The sequence below is a fragment of the Sebastes umbrosus genome, chromosome 20, assembly GCF_015220745.1.
Source record: "Sebastes umbrosus isolate fSebUmb1 chromosome 20, fSebUmb1.pri, whole genome shotgun sequence".
Classification (NCBI taxonomy): domain Eukaryota; kingdom Metazoa; phylum Chordata; class Actinopteri; order Perciformes; family Sebastidae; genus Sebastes; species Sebastes umbrosus.
Window position 1 is genome coordinate 22183696 of NC_051288.1, and position 21951 is coordinate 22205646.

Genomic DNA, 21951 nt, shown 5'->3' on the forward strand with positions numbered 1-21951 from the left:
ATGTGTTACTTGGTGACATCACCACGTTACGGAAGAAAAGGCAGGGGCTTCAATCAAGGCGGTTGATTAAGCAGCGTATAATCAAACAATCCACAAACACTACAGTACACTTCTGTTTCTGACACCACAGCATTAGTAGTTTGACCGACTACCTTATTGAAATTATTACTGTGAAGCTCTGAGGGTGGCCTGGACATTAACGTGCTTTCATTCCCAGCGATAAAAAAACTGTTTCCAGTGGGGATACTGTGCAGCCAATCTGGGCTTCTCATGACCTGTTTATGAAGTTTCTGGATCATGAGGCCAAGAGAGACAGAAGTGAGAGAAGAGACAGAAGGACAAACGGGAGAAAGCGGGTCAGTCTGGCCACAACCTCCCCCCAAAAAAAGAAACTGATCCAATGAGACACGTCTGGCTCGTTGCATCACTTCGGTCCAATATCACAAACAGAGTGTGACCTTAGACTGCAGCCAGGACTGAGACTGTAACTCCTGAAATATAATCTTCTACTGACAGCCTCAAATTGTAATAAATGACGTTATATGCTTGAATACTCAACCTCAACAGTTTCTTTGCTTCAAAAAATCCATCATGTGCACACTTAAAAGGCACTTTTGTTCCTGTTTACTGGCAAACACATAAAGCTGTCGGCTTTGTTTATTCCAGCCTTTATCATCGTCTACAACCGCCATCACTCAATATTTGATGTTTTGTAACCGTAATGAACAAAAAAACGGGTTTGTGAGTGATCAAACATTCACTATGTGTTTCCTCAAATCAAACACAGAGATTTACTGTAATGGTGCCTCACAATAATAGATACGAGTTGTCATCTGTAGTTAACTGTTCTCTTCCAAAAGTGTCTCAGAGCAGCCATAACAAGAATGTTTTATTACACCCTCATTATTGAACAAGTGCTTAAGACTAAATTCGACTGGTTTTACAAAAAGCTATTATCTTCTGTTATATGTCCTGGGAGAGTCATTCATCTACGAAATGTCACCTTTTCAAAAACTCAGCCGTATTTGAAGCTCAGGGATGATAATGTTTTTTAGATAGTCCGGTGTTATATCATAATTTCACCGGTGCCGGTCTGAATGATCTTTGCCACTCGTATCAAGTCAGAGCTACACAGAAGGTTATTTTATTGGACTCGTAGCCAACATATTCTCACTCCCAACTATTCAAATATCGACACTTGGTCAGTGGCCCTAGGCTTCAAACTATGACGCTATAGGTACCCCTCTAGCGTCAGCAACCTGCGGCTCCGAAGCCACATGCGGCTCTTTTGCTCCTCTCCAGTGGCTCCCTGTGGATTTATAAAAATGGAAATGGTTAACTGTTTTTTGTTTACATTTTCATTCTTATTTATCATTGATGTAGGTCTACGGTACGACATTACTATAGTGGTGTTATCCACTGTCTAATCGAGAAAACATTTCAAGGCAGGATAAAAATGTAAATTCTTCCTTTTGTTCATCACAATTCACTCAAGCATAGTACGAGTCACAATGTTACTGAGTTAGTGAGTTCCAAAGTGCAAATGTACTACGTAGTATTAGGACCACATTGAGGGGAAAAACATCTGAGATTTACAGAATAAAGTAATAACTTTACGAGAAAACAAGTCGTAATATTAAGAGAATAAAGTCATAACTTAACGAGAAAAAAAGAAAATAGCATGTCAAATTACTACTTTATAATATTATGACTTTATTCTCGTAATATTCCGACTTTTTTTCTCGTAAACCTAAGACTTTATTCTCATAATATGACTTTATTCTTGAAATCTCCGATTTTTTTTTTTTCCTCAATGTGGCCCTAATACTCCGTCGTACTGTCGTACCATAGAACTACAGCAATGATAAATAAAAATGAAAATGTAAACAAAAAACAGTTATTCATATCCATTTCTAAAAATCCACAGGGAGCCACTGGAGAGGAGCTGAAGAGCCGCATGTGGCTCCGGAGCTGCAGGTTGCCGACCCCTGGTCTAGGCGAACCACACCTTCCATCACCCTAAGATGATAAGAAGTGGACGTAGTCACCGTGACTTCACCCGTTGGTTTGTGGACTGCTGCTTTGAAGGCTCGAGTTCGGTATTTAGGCCATCGCCATGTTGGCTTTTTGCAACCACAAGTAACACAAGAGGGTGGAGCTAAGTACAACTGAACGACCAAAGTGTTAGCTCATTCAACAATATACAAGTTCATTGTTGATTTCGTTGTTTACACAATATTTTTTAGAAAATAGTGTGCTTCCAACTTTGTGGGAGCAGATTGGGAAAGGTTTTTGTTTGGGGTTTTTTTTTCTGTGTGGAAGAACTCGACTGGCCCGCGCAGAGCTCTGACCTCGACCCCATCCAACACCTTCGGGATGAACCGGAGCACCGACATCAGTGGCCGACCTCACTGATCCTCTTGTGACTGAATGAGAGCAAAACCCTGCAGCCAGATTCAGAAATATTGTAGAGAGCTTTCCCAAAAGAGAGGAGGCTGTTACAGCAGCAGATGAATGCCCAGTGGTTTTGGAAGGAAATGTTCAACAGTCACATATAAGTGTAATGTTTGTGTCCATATACATACATACTTGGCCATGTCGTGCTTCAGCCAGCCAGCCGAGAACACACACAAAACACTCCTGATTTCAAACTCCTCACAGAGACACATCGCAGTATTTTTTTTTCCCTCCCTATTGAACAGTCTTTATGTCTTTTCTCAGCCGGTTCCTCACGCTGTCTCATTTCCTCCTCTTTGCTTTCGCTCGACGTTCGTGTGCCATCTGACAAAAGACACACTTCCTCTCCTCCCTTCAATCTTTTCATCTTTGTCTCATTCCCTCCTTCCTTGTTGTTTGCCATAGAGAGATCACTGAGACAGGAACCATAAATAGGCGGCTCAGGCGGGTGCTGCTTCTTTTTAAAACCCGCCATCAAAGATATTCATCATCATCAGGCTATTGATAATCAAGCACTATTGAGCTCTTTTATCCGCTAAGAGAATCATGCACTCACACATATGTCTTTCTCCGTCCAATCCACCTGTCCCATTGTGCCAGACACCTCTGACAAGCTTTTTTTTCCCTCCTTGCTGACAACAAAGGAGTGCATAAGAGAGAGAAAGAGACCGAGGCGGGGGGAGTGTGAGGAGGAGGAGGGCTGAATGAGGCCTTCGACAGGCAGGCCTCAGAGGAGAGTGCTTTACTCTTTGTGCTATATAGAGAACTGTCACTCAACACTTTGGGCTCGTCAGGCAAACGGTCGCTCAGTATGAGAGATAACGTCCCATCTGTGCGTTTGTCTTTTGCCGCTGTCAAGCAGAGAGGTTAAATAACCCAGATTGAACCCGTCGCGATTGGTTCTGCAAATTACACACCGAGAGATTGTTAGATATCTGACAAACTTTGCCCCAAATATTTTGAAAGCTCAGAGACACTTTAGTGGATGAACTGCCCGTCAAAAGCACGTCTGGGGTAGATACGAACACCTCCGTGTCGATATAAGGTGAAGCAGCGACGGGTAGGGTGAAGAGGGAGGTTATGCAAGGCCAACTCGTTCCTGCTCCCAACTCGGCAAATACCGCCGTTTGGTAAGTGCTCCTCGGCATCGGAAACCGACGCACGGAGGCACCCTTTAGCGACAGTATGTGACAAACCAAGCTTTCAACTAACTCCAATGTAAACCCACCCGCATCGTTACTCAGCGGTCGGAGCAAATGACGTAGTATTAAGAGCGTGAGAGTCAGCTAAGGACGGGAGGATGTGAGGGGTCAAACAAACTCAAGACTTTCAACCAGGAGACGTTCGTGTCCCGTGTGAAACTAAAAGTAACGCTGACTTATTTTGTCACGTGTCGACGTGAGTAGTCAGTGAAGTTAACGCCAACCATGACCGTTTCCTAACCCTAACAAAGTGGTTGTATTGCCTAAACCTAACTTCCTGTGAAAACAGAAGTTTATTTTGAAAGGACACTATGCACATAACGACCGTATATTGGCACGCCATCCCTGACACAACCAAAAGTAATGCAAGAGGGGTACACACACTTGCCGACCTTGAGACCTTAAATAAAGGAAGGATTTCAAAACCATTTTTATGTTAAACTTTTGATTTTTCACCTTTAACTCGCAGGAAAGAAAGCTGAATAATTCACCCCTCTGGTGTGAATTTGCCGTGTGAATCTCTGATACTGAACTAATATTCATCCGTTTTTATTTATTTATTGCGCCTGCTTGAGTATTTCTTTCTCTTAGTTCTCTCCATTTCTCTCTCTATCTGTCACTCAATGAAGGTCCTTTCAGACACAACGCGACAACGCCACCGTAGCGCTCTGAAACGCGTTACTTCCAACGGCTTGCGCCGCACCACGACAGCTTTTCACGGCATCGAGCAAAGCCCTACTTTGGGCGCTGCACGCTGTAGCGAGTGCAGCCTAAACATGAGCGGAAATTGCTTTCTTCTGCCGGGAAACGACAGTTGGTGTAGCTCTATTGTCGTCCGGGTGGAAAGAGTAGGGATTATACACGCTGTTCAGTTCCAGACAGGCTAAGATAACGAAAAGGAATTAAAAGTGTGAAAATTTGTCATAAATCTGGAGAAATACGGGAGAATTGTGACCCTGGGAGGAAACCGCGAGAGGGCAATGAAAAAGTCTCCCGGGAAAATCGTGAGGGTTGGCAAGTATAGGGGTACACCGTACGTCGTCTCCGATGCCGAGGGGCGCTGACCAAGCAGCGGTATCTGACGAGTTAGGAGTGAGAATGTGTTAGCAAAGCAAAACAGAAAAATAGAAGGAAAAGAAGTGAATGTTTTGGATTTTTTGTGGGTGAATGATGAGAGCTGTGGGGGGGCCTCAGCCTCCTGAAGGGTCTAATTAACAGTTTAATGGGGTCCTGGAGCTCAGAGAGAGCAGGAAGGAGAACAGGCCTCTCGCTTCTAGCCACAGCCTTAATGGATTCAGCCAGCGCGCAAAAAAAACTGGATCGAAAATGTGTCAAAGAGTAAAGGTGATGGAGGGAAACTGGAGAGACTTGTGGGAAATATGGAAGGTGAGAAGTGGACAGAGACAAAACACGGAGAAGGAAAGGAAACAATTGACTATTTCACTCCTGAAAGAGGGAAGAGAGACTCATCTGTGAGAAAGTGAAACACTGCCTTCAGGCAGCTGTCAGACAAGCTTCATCGAAGCATCTTCCTCCTCTCTCTTGTCTCTTGCTCACTCACTCAGCCTTTCCCGCTCCGCCATCAAAATGCAGCAAATCAATCACCCTCCTGCAGCTACAACTCCTCCTGTTTAATATCTATGACGTGACATCTGCACGTACCTTTTGATTAACAGGAAGCTGATAAATACAACATGCTATGGTTTACAAAATGTTGCCCCGCAGCCACATAGATTACATTTTCAATTCATTTTGGATGCTTCCTGCTGCGGTGGATAGGCGTAGGAATGCATCCCCGTTTGGCTCTCGCGTGTGTGCTCTAAAATGAAGAGGGTGTTCATTTGCATGTGTGTTTCTATGTGTGAGAGTTGGCTCTATAAATACAAGGTGTTGATGATGGCGGTTAAGCAATTAAAGGAAGGAAGGGAAGACAGGCGGAAAAGCGTGGAGCGTGAGAGGAAGAAGGGATGGAGCCATTTTGCAAAAGCAGAGAGAAAGTATAGATTAAGAATCTGTCTGGTGTCATCAATCTCCTCTTTACAATCTCACTACACAGCTCTCCATCTCCATTCATCAACGAGATACACGCTATATCATAGCAGGAAAAACCTGCTACTCTTCAAGTGCGCCGGGATGATTGATTGAGGCGTAGATCGTCCGTAGCATTTGTCTCGCAAAGTTTCCCTTCCCACAACTCAGACTTTTCCCAGGGATTAGGGGGAGCTGATGAAGGTCGATGACTGCAGTCATCGCTGATAATTCACCCATCTGTATTGCTCATTTCCAAATATTTGCATGCAGCCAGTTGCTTGCCAAAGTAGGTTTCACCGCTTTGACCTACTTAAGTTGTTTAAAGCTGAATGACGCTGCTGTAGAAGAGTTCTGACTAAGACAGGAGGCTGTGAGCGGCTGCTGCTGACGGGGTTTACATTACACGTTGTTGTTCATCTTATTACTAGAATCTGTTTTTTTCTTGCCTCCTAAATCGCTAATTATGCTGTCGGTGACAAATGTTATACCACCACCTCTGGGACTTTTTTTGTGTGTCATCACTGTAGCATAGCAAGAAAGGCAGACTACTACTCCAGCTCCGGTTCGAGAGCTCCAGTGCTGGAATGATGGGCTCATTATTTTGACACTACCTTGTATGGTATGACAACTGCGGAGCCGCCACTGATGCCCACGATTGGCAGAGCTGTCTGAGTGGAGAGGAAGTCCAGGATCTGTGCCACTTCTGCAACCTGAAGACAAAACAGACAAAGAAAGTAAAAAAATGTTGCACCAGTGATAGTACAGAGCTATTCTGATCACGTTGTACGGTTAGAGACCTTAAACTCAGATTAAATTCTGATACTTGACTACAGTGAAACAACCAGAGGCATGAGTCAAACCAAAATGCCACTCAAGAATGAAAATTCATTCCACTGCCAAGCTTTCTGGAGCTTTCAATCATTTGATGCTTCAAATTTCAACTTTGAGTCTCAACATTTAAGACACGTGGATGAGAAACATGGATGTATAAAGAGAACTGGATACAGCGTTGGAGGCGGACTCCCATTCATTCCTATGAAAGACGTCTCTTTCCCAATGTAAGTCTATGGGAAAAGGTCTTTTTGGGGCCCAATGGCATCACGTGACGGACGCGGAAGTTGTAATTCCAGTACGAAAATTTGCTCTTCCTGGGGTTTTGACAAGAACTTCTTTCAAGTATCGTGTGGAGTTTTTTGGACCACTAGGAGCGCTATGGAGCACCGTTTTGTTTGTTCGTGTGCGCACACACACACAAGCACGCAGGTGACGCGATACACACTCCTGCCAATGGTTTTCACATTATTAGACCAATCTGCAGGTGGAGGTAACGCACCAAGAAACGCAGCAGTGCCCCGGGAAAAGGTAGTGAAAGAGAAAACTGCTTGCAAATAAACATGGATGTAAACAATCCAGGTTTAAATGTGTTTTGAGGAGGGGAATGTATTCAGTCAACTCAGTCGCCAGAATAAAACGTTGGCATTGTATGTTTCTACAAACCCCAGATATGTGGAATCTCAATGTTTCTGAACCAAAAATATGTTTCATATCAACATTTCTACATACGTGTATATGCACGTTTTAGTTTTTTAACCGTTTAGACAACAAAACTACTTGGTTAGGTTTAGTAAAAGATCATGGTGTGGGTTACAATAAGTACTTTTGGTTTCACACGGGACACAAACACCTGTCTCCTGGGTGAAAGTCATGTGTTTGACCCAACCGTCCACCCCGTCCTCCTCACTACGCAGACTTTGATTAGAAACGTATTTGTGATTCGTCAAAAACAAACATAATTCGGGAGAAAATACGTTCCCTTGAAATGTAATTGACAATGCAGTTTCGTAATATGGGAACGTAAGTTTTAGGCTGAATCAGGCGGTAACAAATTACATCTACTCTTGTTACTGTAATGCAGCAATCTTGTGTACTAAAAATCATTGAAGTTTGTAGTAGAAGTTTTGTATTTTGAAGAGTAAATGCAACTTTTTAGTTGCATTAAATGACCATACTTCGAGCTCACCTTCCCCTAGTAGGAGCACTGTTTCGGGGACTATTTACATTTCACTTCTTGTCACTTCTTCTCCCTTTACAATCAGAAACCAACACCATAATTAAATTTGAGCAAAGATGCACATGCTTGGCATCTCAAATAGTTCTTCTTTTTTGCAACCCGCTTTGTGATTAAAGCTGAAAGGAAAGGTGCTTTTTTACATAAAAATGTTGCCTTGTGCATCAGGAAACGCGGATGTGGGTGACTGAACACTGTGACTCTGGAGATGATATTTGATCAAAAACTCCCAAAATGCATTAATCATTTTTTACCTGAGTGTCGGCATCAGAGCCCACGTCATCCTCAAACACTACGCCGTGCAGCTTCTCCGTTGCCATGGTATCGCACAGGCGTGTCAGCAGGTCACGGGGGTTGGTGTCGTTGACCAGCACGGTCACTGGGCTGACCACCACGGGGAAGTCGACAAAGTTCTCCCCGCTGAGACGACCTCTGACCTCGTTTTGGTAGCTGGAGCCGCTGAACACCACCGCCACGTTGATGGTCGGGTGGAGGAGGAGCGGCCGGGCCTGCAGGGGGAGCGGGGAGGAGAGGAGGAGGAGGAGGAAGAGGAGGAGGAGGAAGAGAGGAGGCCAAGGAGAGGGAGGAGGATGTCCCCTGGGAATGGCCATGTTGGCAGCCTACTGCCTGGAAAGGAGGGGGAGAGAGAGAGAAGGCGGGAGGGGATGAGAGAACGAAAGGAAAGAGAGCAACAGTCAAACATACAAGCTGCTTTATTTTTATGATGTCTTTGACATAATTCAACATAATCCGTCTGTACATATCCACCCTTTATTTCTCTCTCTCTCCCTCTATGACCCTTTTGTATGACAGTATTAGCTCTGCATTTAGACTCCTGTGTCATGAGGACAACCGTGTGTGTGTGTGTCAGTGTATGCAAGTATGCGTGCATGTAATCCTCCATAATCCAACCCCCAGTGTCGTGACTGTAATCACCTCTCCATCTCTACACATCTCTGATTCAGCACACACGCACATACACGCACACACACACGCACACACTGCAAGCAGGATGCCAAAAACTGTCGCACAGGTCCTCAACCCTCGTCGTTGGTATTACATTACATTACATTACTTCAGCCTGCCTCGCTCCACGTGGGGTGATGTCATCAGCCTAAAAATACAACAAGTGAAAAAGCTACGACACTAACTGCTGTTGAAATCTGTAAACGTGTTTGGCTGGTGGTGCACGTGTAAAATTCCAGTTTTGGTGACTTTATTTGAACTTAATTACATGTGCACATGTTGTTAAAAACCAATAACTATTTAGTTTTAACCACACTTCATGGCAAGTTTAACACAAGTTTATGGTACCGCGTTAAATGTACATACACCATCTGGTGTCATCAGTAGTTTAAATACAACAAAAATAGTTGTGGAAGAAGTACTCAGATTGGTAAAGGTAGCAATACCACACTATAGAAAAACTGCATTCAAATTTTTACGTCATTGCAAAAGTATTCACACCAAAATGTATGAAATTTACAAATAGTATAAGTACTCATTATGCAGAATGGCCCATTTTAGAGTGATGGATATCATATTTTTGGATTATAATTATTGATGCATTAATGTTTTCATCACTTTAATGTTGCAGCTGGTAAAGGCGGAGCTCATTTTAATTATTTCATATACTGCTGGGTAGCTTGTGAAAGTCCCCGAGGGGATCAATGAAGTCTTATCTTAATCTATAATAATACATGATAATTTATTTTTTGATTAGTTTTTGTATTATTATTACAAAGTCGTAACTAAAACAAATGAATGTCGTGGATTACGCCACATGCGTATACACTAATGCAAGTCAGAAATATGTAATTTCGCTGAGGCTTTAACAGTTATATACATAACAAGAAACATAACATGAAAGCCATACGTAAAGTATGCCCCAAAATTGTTTAACCCTCTTTTAAAATTACTCACTGCTACGATCAACACCTACTTTTTGTTGTGCGTTCACCATACAACTCACAGCGACAAGTAAACCTTCAACATTTGCATTTGGAGCAGGCCGCTTCAATCAGATTTTAGCTGTTTGAAGATCTTCCCTTATTGAATCAATACCTTTGAAGCTTTAATAAAGGCAGGTGGGCTTTCTTACAGCAAATAAAGATCGCCAACTACACACATGTATTTGGTAGGGGGTTTTATATAAAGTGTCGGTCTCATCTGTGGCCATCAGAGACACCCTGATAATTAACAACATCTCCCAAGCTTTGATTCAAAGCTTCTTTCAAAGCAACACTGGGTTAAATGTGTCCCACCTCTCCTCACTGTTCATGCTCCCGGCATATCAATCATCATTCATCTTAATAAGGTTTTCAGCTCCTGGGCTTTAGGTGCCCTTAGAATGAAATATCTAATTTGAACCTTTGAAAGACAATCCATCCCTGTTATTACGTGCTACCGATAGATGCACCTTTAGTCAATAAAGGGTTATACCTGGAATAATGGACATGGAGTTGCCTTTATTAAGGATCACTTCAAAGACCTGTGTGTTTTCAGGCTGTTCTCATACACCATTCGTAGCTATATCTACAAAAAGTAATGCACTGTAATATGTATATATATCCCACAGAATCAATTTATGTAATCCACGTAATTGTGAAACAGGATGTATAAAGAGCAACGAACTCGAAACACCAAAAACACCGGACTTTCACCCAGTAGTCAGAAGTCAATGTTTGACTTATTTGTCACATAGCTTCCGTACTTAAGTAACGTCAATTTCGTAGTCATTTTAACCCAAAGCACAATCTTTATTTCTAAAAGACTGTGTGCAAGTAACGAGTGGAAATTGAGAAGTTTTGCTGGACATTCGTAGGAGAATGCACGAAAAATGAATAACTTTTTGTAAGATATCATACAAACCGTTGTATGTGGAAACATTGCAATGTTTTTGTTTTGTTGTTGAAGTTTTCTTTAAGATATTTGAGTATGCAAAAGGTAAATGATGTTGCACATTGTCTTTCTGTAAAACCGAGTTATGTAATAGAAATATATTGAGCAGTGTCATCTGCATATAGTGACATTTCAGCTGTAGTATCAAATCCATAGAGACATGGGTTTCCTGGAGGGCACACATTAAACCACCTCTCAAAATCTCTGATAAAAACTATGATTTATGCAGATCCCCCGGGGAGTTAATGCAGATTTTACCCACTGCAGGAGGCTGTTTTACTCGTTTTCTCTTGTAAATCCTGGGATTGCTTGTTTTGACTCACTTTGTCTCCAATGAATCATCATATCTTGATGTGAGCAGAGAGCAGCCGTTAACCCACCACCCACTAGTGCTAGGTTGTGATTAAAAACAAACAACCCCCCCGCCCCCCACGCAGCAAAACTCAAAAGGGAACAGATTCTAATTGGCAGACATGAGACAAACTGCATCCAATTGTATTTTGAATAATCTGTGGAATACAAGACAAACAATTACTCTGAATATTTATTTATGTACTGCTAAATAAAACTAAAAAAAACAAGGTAACACTTATAATCCTCAGCCCACTCCTTTATTTACCAACCGCCGTGCATATAGCTAATTTTACAACCTGAGAGGTACAGAGTGAGATTAATATTGTGGACGGAGACAACTTGATATCTTTGGGTTGTGAGAAGTTGTTGCGTAACATTATTAAAAATCTGTGGATCAGAATATGTTCATATTCTGAGGTAGATTTATAACCAAGCTGCAAATATACACAATAATTACACTGTGTGTCTACTGTCTGGAGGAAAAAGTGTCTAAAAATAAAGATTATGTGGAGATTTACACCCGTGGTTTCATTTTAATTTGGTGGTTTATGCAGAAATAAGTGTGTAAACTCTTCAGCGCTGCACTGCCACAAATTAAGTAGAATTTGTTATTTCAAATCATTTCTTAAATTACTCCTTTTTTTTCAACAACCAGAGGAAACTGAGAAGAGTTTGCAATATCTGTATTGAATTTTATTTGCTTTTAAGAATTCAAACTCCCTGCATTTGCAAACAGTACTACGCAAATGACAGTAATTCAGGAAAAGCAATGAATTTCAAGTATGGGCGATTTGTACAAACACTCACAAAACAAAAGTAATATTTTAGAAGTAATTATATAACTCAAAATGTAAAGATCAGAGAGGTGGAGGGGGAAGGTAGTTGTAACAGGAAGATGATTGCATATGATAGTAACAGCGTGCGAGAGAACAGGCGAATGCTGACTGGGTGGATCATACGACCGGAGAGCAGGTCAAGTGTACATTTAACAGTGTAATCTCTGGAAAAAAGGCAGCATAATGGGGCCTCAGATTAGCAGTGTGTGTTTGTGTGGTGGGGGTGGTGGTCGGGAAATTGATTGAGTGGGTGTGTCTGCTCCAGATTAGCAGCAATATAACAGAGTGTGATTACAACACAGAAAGGATGTGAGCACGAGGGACGGACCGCAATGTGTTGCGTCTGAATTAAAAATCACACACAAACACAACAACAATCAGCTGATTATCTTCTTATCTTTTTAACTGATTTTTAAATTAAATAAATGAAAAACGACGTCTGACTTGCAGCCAAAAAGAGAGCGAGAGAGAGACAGCAAAACGTCAGACTCCACATCATCAAAAAAATGCGTAATCCTTCAATCCTGTTGTGTTTGTGCACTTACTTTCCAAAATGATATTCACGTGTGCAGATTGAGTGGGTGAGTGAGCGTGGTGGTGCGTGCACAGGTTGTCTGTTATTATAGAGATTTCCAGACGGAGCGCTGCTCTGCTATGTGGGAAAAACTCCCTCACTGGGACCCACGTCAGACTGTACCTGCGTCAGCATCGATATGATTACACACATCCAAATTCATCCTACAACGTGCTGTTAATAACAAACTAACCATCCAGCTGTGGTGATACATTGTGGAAGACATGATGGGAGGAAAGAACAACAGGATCACTGTGTGGCAGTGCTGGCAAAAGAGTGAAAGAAAGGCATGACAACATCAGAGGAGTGTGCGGCTAGTTACCTTTCATCATCAAGTGTGGAGGATAGATGAAGCATCTATCCTCCATTACCGGCCCTCTTTCTACCCATGTAAGAACCCTCATATTGGCTGCAGCTCTCAAGAAGATTTATGGATGATTTATCGAATGATAAAAATTTTTTTTCCAGAATAATACTTTGTACTTTCTGCCTCTTGGCCTCGGAGAATCAAATAAAACATCCAATAAATGCAAAATCATTCCTCCATTGAACTGTTCACCGCTCTGCTCATGAAGTATAAACCAGGATCTGAAAAGTGAAGCCAATGCTGAAGTGCCTCAAACTTGCATTCTCTCTAACAGCCAGCAGGGGGCGACTCCTCTGGTTGCAAAAAGAAGTCTGATTGTATAGAAGTCTATGAGAAAATGCGCCTACTTCTCACTTGATTTATTACCTCAGTAAACATTGTAAACATGAGTTTATGGTCTCAATCGCTAGTTTCAGCATGATGTTCATTTAGTAAATTATGGTCCCATTTAGAGTCAAATAGACCATAAAGCAGGGGATGCTTTAGGGTGGGGCTACCTTGTGATTGACAGGTTGCTACCACGGCGTTGTCCAGTCTGGGAGTTGTCCGTTTTTTCGTCTTACAACTTTAACCTTTTCACAGTGTGATTTCAGTTCACGAAAGTCAATTATTACCTTTTTGGTCGCCTAAAAATGTCTTTATTCGTTTATGCGTTTGGTTGTTCTTAGCTCCACCCTTTGGTGTCACTTCTGGTTGCAAAAAAACAAGATGGTGACGGCCAAAATGCCGAAATCGAGGCTTCAACACGGCAGTCCACAAACCAATGGGTGACGTCACGATGACTATATCCACTTCTCCCACCCCGCCCCCAACTTTAATGGTCAGCTTTTGATTGTACTTAGCTCCACCCTGTCGAGTTACTTCTAGTTGCAGTCCACAAACCAATGGATGACGTCACGTTGACTACGTCCACTTCTTATATACAGTCTATAGTGTAAACACAAACTCTTGTTTGTCCAGAAGCCGATTAACATGTCGCACTTTCAAGTGTCTTAAAAGAGAATAATAATATGACTCCTTCATAACAGTGGGCAAAAAAAAGATCAACATTCATTGCTACACTGTCTACCACACATGCCCAGAATAAACAATACCATTCTGTTCATTATGAGAAAACCTGTTGGACAACTTGTTCAGCTGATGCTTTACCTCTGTTAAATTACCACACATATACCTCCTGGGACATATAGCGTCTATACAGTAGGGAGAATTCAGTCGTTTAACTACTTAGCTGGGATATGATGGAGTCCCTATACTGAGTCCCCAGGGGGTGAGGAGGAAATGAGCGGAGAGGATCTAGTTGATGGGATGAGCGTCACCACCAGAGAATTATCAACATGTCTGCCTTGAACCTTTTTATACAGCACCTTCGTAGCTGATTTGATTGCATTAATTAGGGAGCTTGAATTAGCGGGGCTAGTATTAATGTAGTAGACGGCCTTCCTCTCATCAACATACTGCAGGCGTGGCGCTCTGACAGCTGCATGAAACATCAGGATTCTCTAGAGCCTCAATTATGCAGACTTGAGATCAGTCCAAGGAATCCCAAACTTATTCTGCAGCAATGACTCCATTTCCTGATGCTGGTTATCTAACTGATATCTGGGCAGGTTGTGTTTTTGTTACTTGTAATTAATAATTCCATATTAACAATAGATCAAATGACTACATGGATGTGAAAGGAGTCGCTCGTAGTGACAAACTCACAGGCAACTATCATCGACTCTACGGTTTCCCTCACCTCTATGGAGCGTTTATCCTGATTGAATGTCATTGTTTTGCTTCACAAACCCACTTTACGCTACCTGCCCAACACGTTAGCATTTCGCATTTAGCAGCTAAAGATCAAGATAGTTTCCTCTGGAGTTGGTTGAGACCAAAAACGGAGCTAAAAGTAGAGTGAATATTCAACCTACATTCAGTCCTCAGAAACACAACTCCATATTAATGCTAATATCGCTTGTATCATATGTTAACGTTGTGTTTAAAGCTTGTTTCTGCTGCCTCCAAGTGGCCAAAAAATATGAAGAAATGTATTGACAGACGGAGTAAAGCATTGCTGGTTTGGGTGTTTTCATTGGATTTGTTTATCTTTTAACACTCGCCTAAAATGTACTTTTTTTCTTCCTGATACGTTGCTATGAAGTTCACTTCCATTCCTCTGAATCACCGCCTAATTCATCCATTTCAGTCCTCAGTCCATATATTGTCTTTTGGACATGTGCTTACAAAAATTTGACAAATTGATTAATACAAGTCAGCACACTTTGGATTAATGAGTCTCCGCTCAACGGAGCACCTCCATCACTCTTCCCTGAAGTCATCATTAAAGGAGTTACATTAACAATTATGTATATGACAGTAAACACACCATAGAGACACTCTGTCAACGACAACCAACTGCTCCACCCTTCTTTTTCCTCCGTCTCTCCTCCATTAGGACGGATGGTGAAGCTTGATTTGTGTGTGCAGCTCTAGCAAGTCCATGCTCATGCTACAACACACACACACACACACACACAGCTAATAAACCTTCCACATACAAATTAAACTCTCAATATGAATGAACCCCAGAGCTTATTATGAAATATATCACATCACGTCTGCCACATACATTCATCATAATTAGGGGGTTTCAACTGCTAACATTGCAACCCCATCTCTCTGTGGGTTCCTGCTCTCACACATGAAGATCTGACAGCTTTACAGGAAATCGTTGCGGGCCGGACGTATCAGTCAACATGAGTGACGTTGACGGGACGGGGCCTTTCTAGATCGGCTTGGCCCCCTGCCAATCACACGTAAAGCAATCGAAATCTCAGATCCGCTGACACGCTTACCAAAACATACATGTAGTGATGCAACATGCACGTTCTCACACATATTCCTGTTTGTCTGTCAGTAGTTTCCAGCCTTTTTGGCTTGTGACCCTTTAACACAAATCTACTTTCAACTCGTTATTAGTGTGTACATCAGTTGTAAACATCTTATTTTTTCACAATATATTGTTTATTTTGTATCGTCATTGCAACGTCAACTTGCTCGATAAACACATCACGAAAGACTGTGAAATTGCACTCTTTTTGGATTTATAGTTGAAAGAGTATCAGCAGAAAAATGCACTTTAAAATGTCATTAAATTAGGGCTGTTATAGATAATGCGATAATAACGCAAAATCGTTTTAACGCCACTAATTTCTTTAACGCATTAACGCAATACATCTTTCGGATGTTGTATCAGGCTCAGTTTTAAAGCTACTGGCATCATATGAAACTAGAAAAACCTCAGGAATCTATTGGTACCAACCACGTCCTACTAGCTTGTCGGGGAAGGAGGTTACATAACGCTCCAAACTTACGCTGAATTTTGGCGAGGAAAAACGGTCATGTCCATTTTCAAAGGGGTTCCTTGACATCTGACCTCAAGATATGTGAATGAAAATGGGTTCTATGGGTACCCACGAGTCTCCCCTTTACTGACATGCCCACTTTATGATAATCACATGCAGTTTGGGGCAAGTCATAGTCAAGTCAGCACACTGACACACTGACAGCTGTTGTTGCCTGTTGGGCTGCAGTTTGTCATGTTATGATGTGAGCATATTTCTTTATGCTAAATGCAGTACCTGTGAGGGTTTCTGGACAATATCTGTCATTGTTTTCTGTTGTTAATTGATTTCCAATAATAAATATATACATACATTTGCAAAACGTAAGCATAGTTGCTCACTCCCATGTTGATAAGAGTGTTAAATACTTAACAAAGCTCTTATTTATGATTAATCGCAATTATTAATGGACAATCATGAGATTAATCGTGATTCAATATTTTAATTGACTGACAGCCTGTTAAATTTTTTCAATAAAATAATATTGAAAATAATTTCATCTCATTTTTTTTAATTCAACAAGCAATTTGTTGTATTTTAGCAGAATACTGAAAGCAGCAGAAAGGATCATTATTATCACAAGTAATATCGTTATCACATATTTTCCTCATATCTTCCCTGGTTTCTTTAATTTAAAGCATTTTCAGAAACTTGAAGGGCTGAAAGTATAAAGTAAAATCCGACAAAAGTCAGAAGAATAAATACAATTTTGTGTGAAAGAAACATTTCTTTTAATAACCTACTCTGTCATATTGCGACCTCTTTGGGGAACCACTGGTCTGGTCTGTGTAACTATGATGTTTGGAAAGGATTTCAGTTGCCCTAAGAGGTAAAAGTAGCCAGTATTTCACAAAAAAAACACAAGAATTAGACCCTAATCATCTTGAGACCCCCTTTTGATTTATCTTGGGACCCATTTGGGGGACCCTGAACCCCATGTTGGGAACCGCTGCTCTATGTTACTGTGAACTGTGTTACATGCTGCTGCAACATGATATATCTAAACTGGAGCAGAAAGCTTCTGTCACTAATGGAGAAAAACGAGAGCCGCTACGTGCAGCTTATGGGACAAATCAATGAGCATTACCAGATAACTGATACGACAGTAAAACACTGCAACTGCAACATCTATAATCCATAACTCATATTGAGTGAGCGAGCTTGAGCGTGCAGGTATGGAAGGATTGTGCACACACACTTACACACTTAAACACACTCCAGACAAGCAGCTAACCACTAAACCTCAGAGAGAGAAATGCTAATATGTCCTCTTAGTTCCTGTTATAGTAACAACTGGCTGTTCTGTTTCTGTCAGCAGCAGATGGGAGCTTCCTCTCGAGGAAACTCTTCACTCGTGAAAACTGAAAGTATGTCTGCACTCATATACTCTTATTCCTCCTGAGCTTCTTGTCTCTATTGCTCCATATAACACTTATATATATATATATAAACTTGCGACTAACCTGACAGTGAAACAGTGTCAGAAAAAGAGTGTGAAGGAGTGTGTGTATATATATATATGTGTGTGTGTGTGATAGACTTACCTGTGCTTTCTGCTGTCATCCAACTTGAACTCCAGCTGTTCCATCGTTTCCCCCAACTGCTTTTCTCCTCCAAATGTCTTTCCCTCTATTTCTGTTTCCTTTTTCACCTGGTTTTCACCTGCCTCTCTCAGCACCTGTAGGAGTACGCATTTAGACCAAGTCTCTGTGTGAGAGAAAGTGTGTGTATATGTGAGTTATCAGTGTGTGTTTGGCAGCTTTGGATGTCTGCACACTTCCCCTGGAGGACTTCACAACGTGACAGCGAGCGTATGTGATTTCTCTCTCTTCCCCCACCAAAAAAAAACCTCTTTCTTCGCTCCTTCTCTCACTTTTCTCTGTGTGTGTGTGTGTCACAGATTTACAAGTGGTCATGAAGGTGAAGACAGGACATCGAGATGGGGAAAGGAAAGTGAGGAAAGAGGAGGGTGACGAAGAAGAAGAAGAGCAGCCAGTGTGTGTGTGTGTTTGTGTGCATATGTGCATAAACCCACGGTGTTTAGCTCTCTGTCTGTATCCCTCAGGCTCCCTGCTGGTCGGATGAGGAGAGGAGAGGAGTGAAGAAGAAGAAGAAGGGGGGGAGGAAGAGTGATAAAATGCCTCTTCAGCGGAGGAGCACGAACGCCGGTAACACTTCAGCAGCAGCAGCGGCGGCTGTGACGCTTCCCCGCCGTCTCCTCCTTTCTCCCCCTCTCCACCTCCTCTGTCTCCTTTTCCCTCTCCCTGCTCGGGGGCACGAGACACGGCAGATCCATGGGAAGTTAGAAAAATCTCACAGGCAGATGTGGAAGGAGTCCCGTGCACGCCTCTGCATGTTTGGAGCAAAAGTTTTCCTCTCCTCCGGTCCAGTTATGAGCCACTGAAGTGATGGTACTCCGCAGAAAAGGGATCCCTGATGATGTGTCTCCTCAGGTCCTGTGTGATGAAAAAAGGATGAGGGGAGAGTGTGATTGTGTGTCCCCCCTTGCTCTCTTTCCCATATGGATGCGAGGGTGATCCAGATGTTGGTTGATGGTGGGAGCGCCAGGGACACGGAGAGAACAGCGGGACAGATGGCAGGTTGTGCGAGGTTGGGCCGGCTGTGCACTAGCAGGTCCTCATCCTGTTGCACTGATTTGTTTTTTTTTTCCCCCACCAGAGTTTCTCTCTCTCCCTCACCGTTGCACTGCCGCCGCTCTCATCTGCCGGTGCTGTCACACCAGTAATCCCGCTTTCCATTTCCTCTTTAACTCCATCTTTTCTTTATCTCTTTCTATCTCCTCTCACTCCATCACAGGAGGGGCTGCATGTGAGTCCTGATAATAATGGTGTGAGGATTTAGCCTGCCTCCCTTCCTCTCCTCCCTCTCGCTCACTTCAGAGCAACCCCTCCTCCTCTTCCTCCTCCTCCTCCTCCTCTCCCAGCCCACTTTTTGCTCCCGTTTTCACCGTATTGTTCACCTTCATCCTGTCACGTATCCTGCCTTCTTCTCCTCAAATCACCTCACTGTATTGCTCTGCTGTTTCATTCCCCCTCTCTTTCTCTTTCCCATCAACAGGTCCAAAATGAATCCCATTGTTTTTCCAATCTGGACCCCTAGGGCTCTGTCTATTGTTTCATCAGTGTGAATACATTTTTACAAAGTCAACAGACTAACACACATTTCATCTACTTTGGCAGAAAACACACAAGCCAGTAGATTAACAAAGAGACAAAGCACATATTGCAATGATCTTGTTGAGACAATTAGTCCCTTTAAAGGGGAATTTCCACCAATTTAACACATGAAGTTCAGCTTACTCATCATGAGAAGAGTTCAGACTGTTTGTATAGTCTGTGTTTGTTCGACCAATGTACCAACAAGCCATGGCGAGCTGCACCGTGTGTTTGTGTGTCGGCTCAGACTCTGACCGATCTCAGAAGTCTCCAGGAAGTCCAAAACAAGTTCAAACATTTTCTTCGCTTCAGTTAACGCCACCTAGTGAAGCGCTCGATTGCATCTTTCCATTGACGTTTGTATACAATTATGACACTTCTAAATGTTCTTCATGTTCCGTCTGAACACACTTTAATGACTGATGCTATCGATTTGCATTGTGGGAAAATGTAGGATTTTTTTCCCAACTTTGTGAAACAGCTGAAGAAACTCTTAATTGGAAAGAAAAATTAATCAACAATTTTGATAATCAATTGATGTTTGAGCTATTTTTCAACATCAAACATTCACTGGTTCCAACTTCACTTTTTTTTAACGCAGCAAAGCATGTCATATTAGCTTGTCGCTCCAAATTTACACTAAATTCTGGCAAGGAAAAACTGTCATGGCCATTTTCAAAGGGGTCCCTTGACCTCTGACCTCAAGATATGTGAATGTAAATGGGTTCTATGGGTACCCACGAGTCTCCCCTTTACAGACCCCTTCATGATAATCACATGCAGTTTTGGGTCAAGTCATAGTCAAGTCAGCACACTGACACACTGACAGCTGTTGTTGCCTGTTGGGCTGCAGTTTGCCATGTTATGATTTGAGCATATCTTTTATGCTAAATGCAGTACCTGTGAGGGTTTCTGGACAATATTTGTCATTGTTTTGTGTTGTTAATTGATTTCCAATAATAAATATATACATACATTTGCATAAAGCATCATATTTACCCACTCTCATGTTGATAACAGTATTAAATACTTGACAAATCTCCCTTTAAGGTAAATTTTTAACTGATAAAAAATGTGCAATTAATCGTGATTAACTATGAACAATCATGCAATTAATCGGGATTAAATATTCTAATCGATTGACAGCCCTAATGTAAACATGTTCTAGTAGAAAATACAAGTATGCATGTGAAAATGAGCATAATAGGGCCTCTTTAATTTTCATATTCTGATAGTATGATTGTGGTATTAATGGAGATATTGGATATGTACTGTGAGCATTTGCTCGTGTTTTATCTATTTGCAGCATTTTTTTCCAAACGGAGTGAATCGATAAAGAAAAAGTCGAGCCGACAAACACCACATTTACCTCGGATTATCGACAGGGCAAACACGCAAGCCAGTGAAAATCAAAGAGAGCAAATATGACAATGAACCCGGAAGAGCTATTCACCCCATAACAAATGTGTCTCTCGGTATTGTCTGCTGTCCGTCTCATTCACGGATCAAAGTGCTCATTGTGAAGCCAATCTGCCTGAGAGGAAACTGATAAAGCTGGAGGGGGAAATTTGAAAAAGAATCATAATTCACCTTTCGTTCTGCAGAGAGAAAACACATGGTTTTTAAGTAATGTTGACTGGAATCGTGTTGACATGCATATAAGTGTGTCTGTGTGCTGAGAGGAGGAAGTAATGCCGAGTGTGACTGTGAGAGAGAGAAAACTGTCTGACTCCCTCTCACTTTTTTCCCCCCTCTCTTCATGGCTTTCTTGTGACAGTAATTTCGCGGAGGAGAGACAAACAATTTCGCTTTGCACACCTCCCCTCTTTCACTCACGTCGTCGGACAGGCGTTTCATAGTTTTAAAGAGCGCTGTCTTTCACAGGTTACCATCACTCCTAATAAAAGCTGTTTTTCTTCTTTTTTGCTCACTAGGCAGCTCGGTCAGGTGACAGGCCTTTTAACACAGCGCTATAAATACAGACGAGTGTTAAAATAGAGTGTTTGAGATGTGAGACGTGTGACTGAGGCATCTATATCTGTATTAGATGTGTGTAGTAGATACGGTGATACCTCTGATGAATGGAAGCAGACAATAGAGGACAGATGTTTCAAAGGATATAGTCTCTCTCTCTCTCTCTCTCTCTCAGCAGCTGTAAAGCAGCCAGCAGGGAACATATGTTCTCCGGCCAGCAGCCCCGATCGGAGCCACAGATTAACTCAGATTGATTCAGCGAGAAACTAAATTATGTTGACTGGGAAAAGCTTGCTGGCAAATAATTAATTCTACAATTTTTTGAGTTGTTGTCCACAAGGATTTATGTTGCATATGTCTTGTGAGATGTGGATTTGTTGAGAAGCAATACTGTGTGCTGATACAACATTTGGTTCTTCTGAGATTGTCGACAAATCCTCTGTATGTGCAGCTTCTGCCAGGAACATCTGCAGCTCAACGCGTAACATACATACATAGACTGTATATAAGTGGACACCGTGACTTCACCCATTGGTTTTTTGAGGACTGTGGTTTTGGAGCCTCAAGTTTGGCATTTTTTGGAAGAGACACGAGAAAGTGGAGCTAAGCACAACCGATCGCT

The 21951-nt window shown here is 42.0% G+C and overlaps 1 protein-coding gene across 2 annotated transcripts in view; it reads right to left on the reverse strand.

Annotated features, from left to right (window-relative positions):
• Nucleotides 1–19033, reverse strand: part of LOC119479765 (glutamate receptor ionotropic, NMDA 2C-like) — a 57038-nt gene extending 38005 nt beyond the window's left edge. Inside the window, exons 1-4 of one of the 2 annotated variants that reach the window (XM_037755692.1) lie at nucleotides 18215–19033; nucleotides 17724–17857; nucleotides 8013–8385; nucleotides 6302–6400 (exon numbers count right to left, since the gene is read on the reverse strand). In XM_037755692.1, the coding sequence (XP_037611620.1) occupies nucleotides 6302–6400; nucleotides 8013–8369 (456 nt within the window). In that variant the 5' untranslated portion in view covers nucleotides 8370–8385; nucleotides 17724–17857; nucleotides 18215–19033. Of the gene's footprint in view, nucleotides 1–6301; nucleotides 6401–8012; nucleotides 8386–17723; nucleotides 17858–18214 lie in introns of those variants that run through there. The other variant, XM_037755693.1, reaches the window with a different exon arrangement.
• Nucleotides 19034–21951: the final 2918 nt, after the last annotated feature.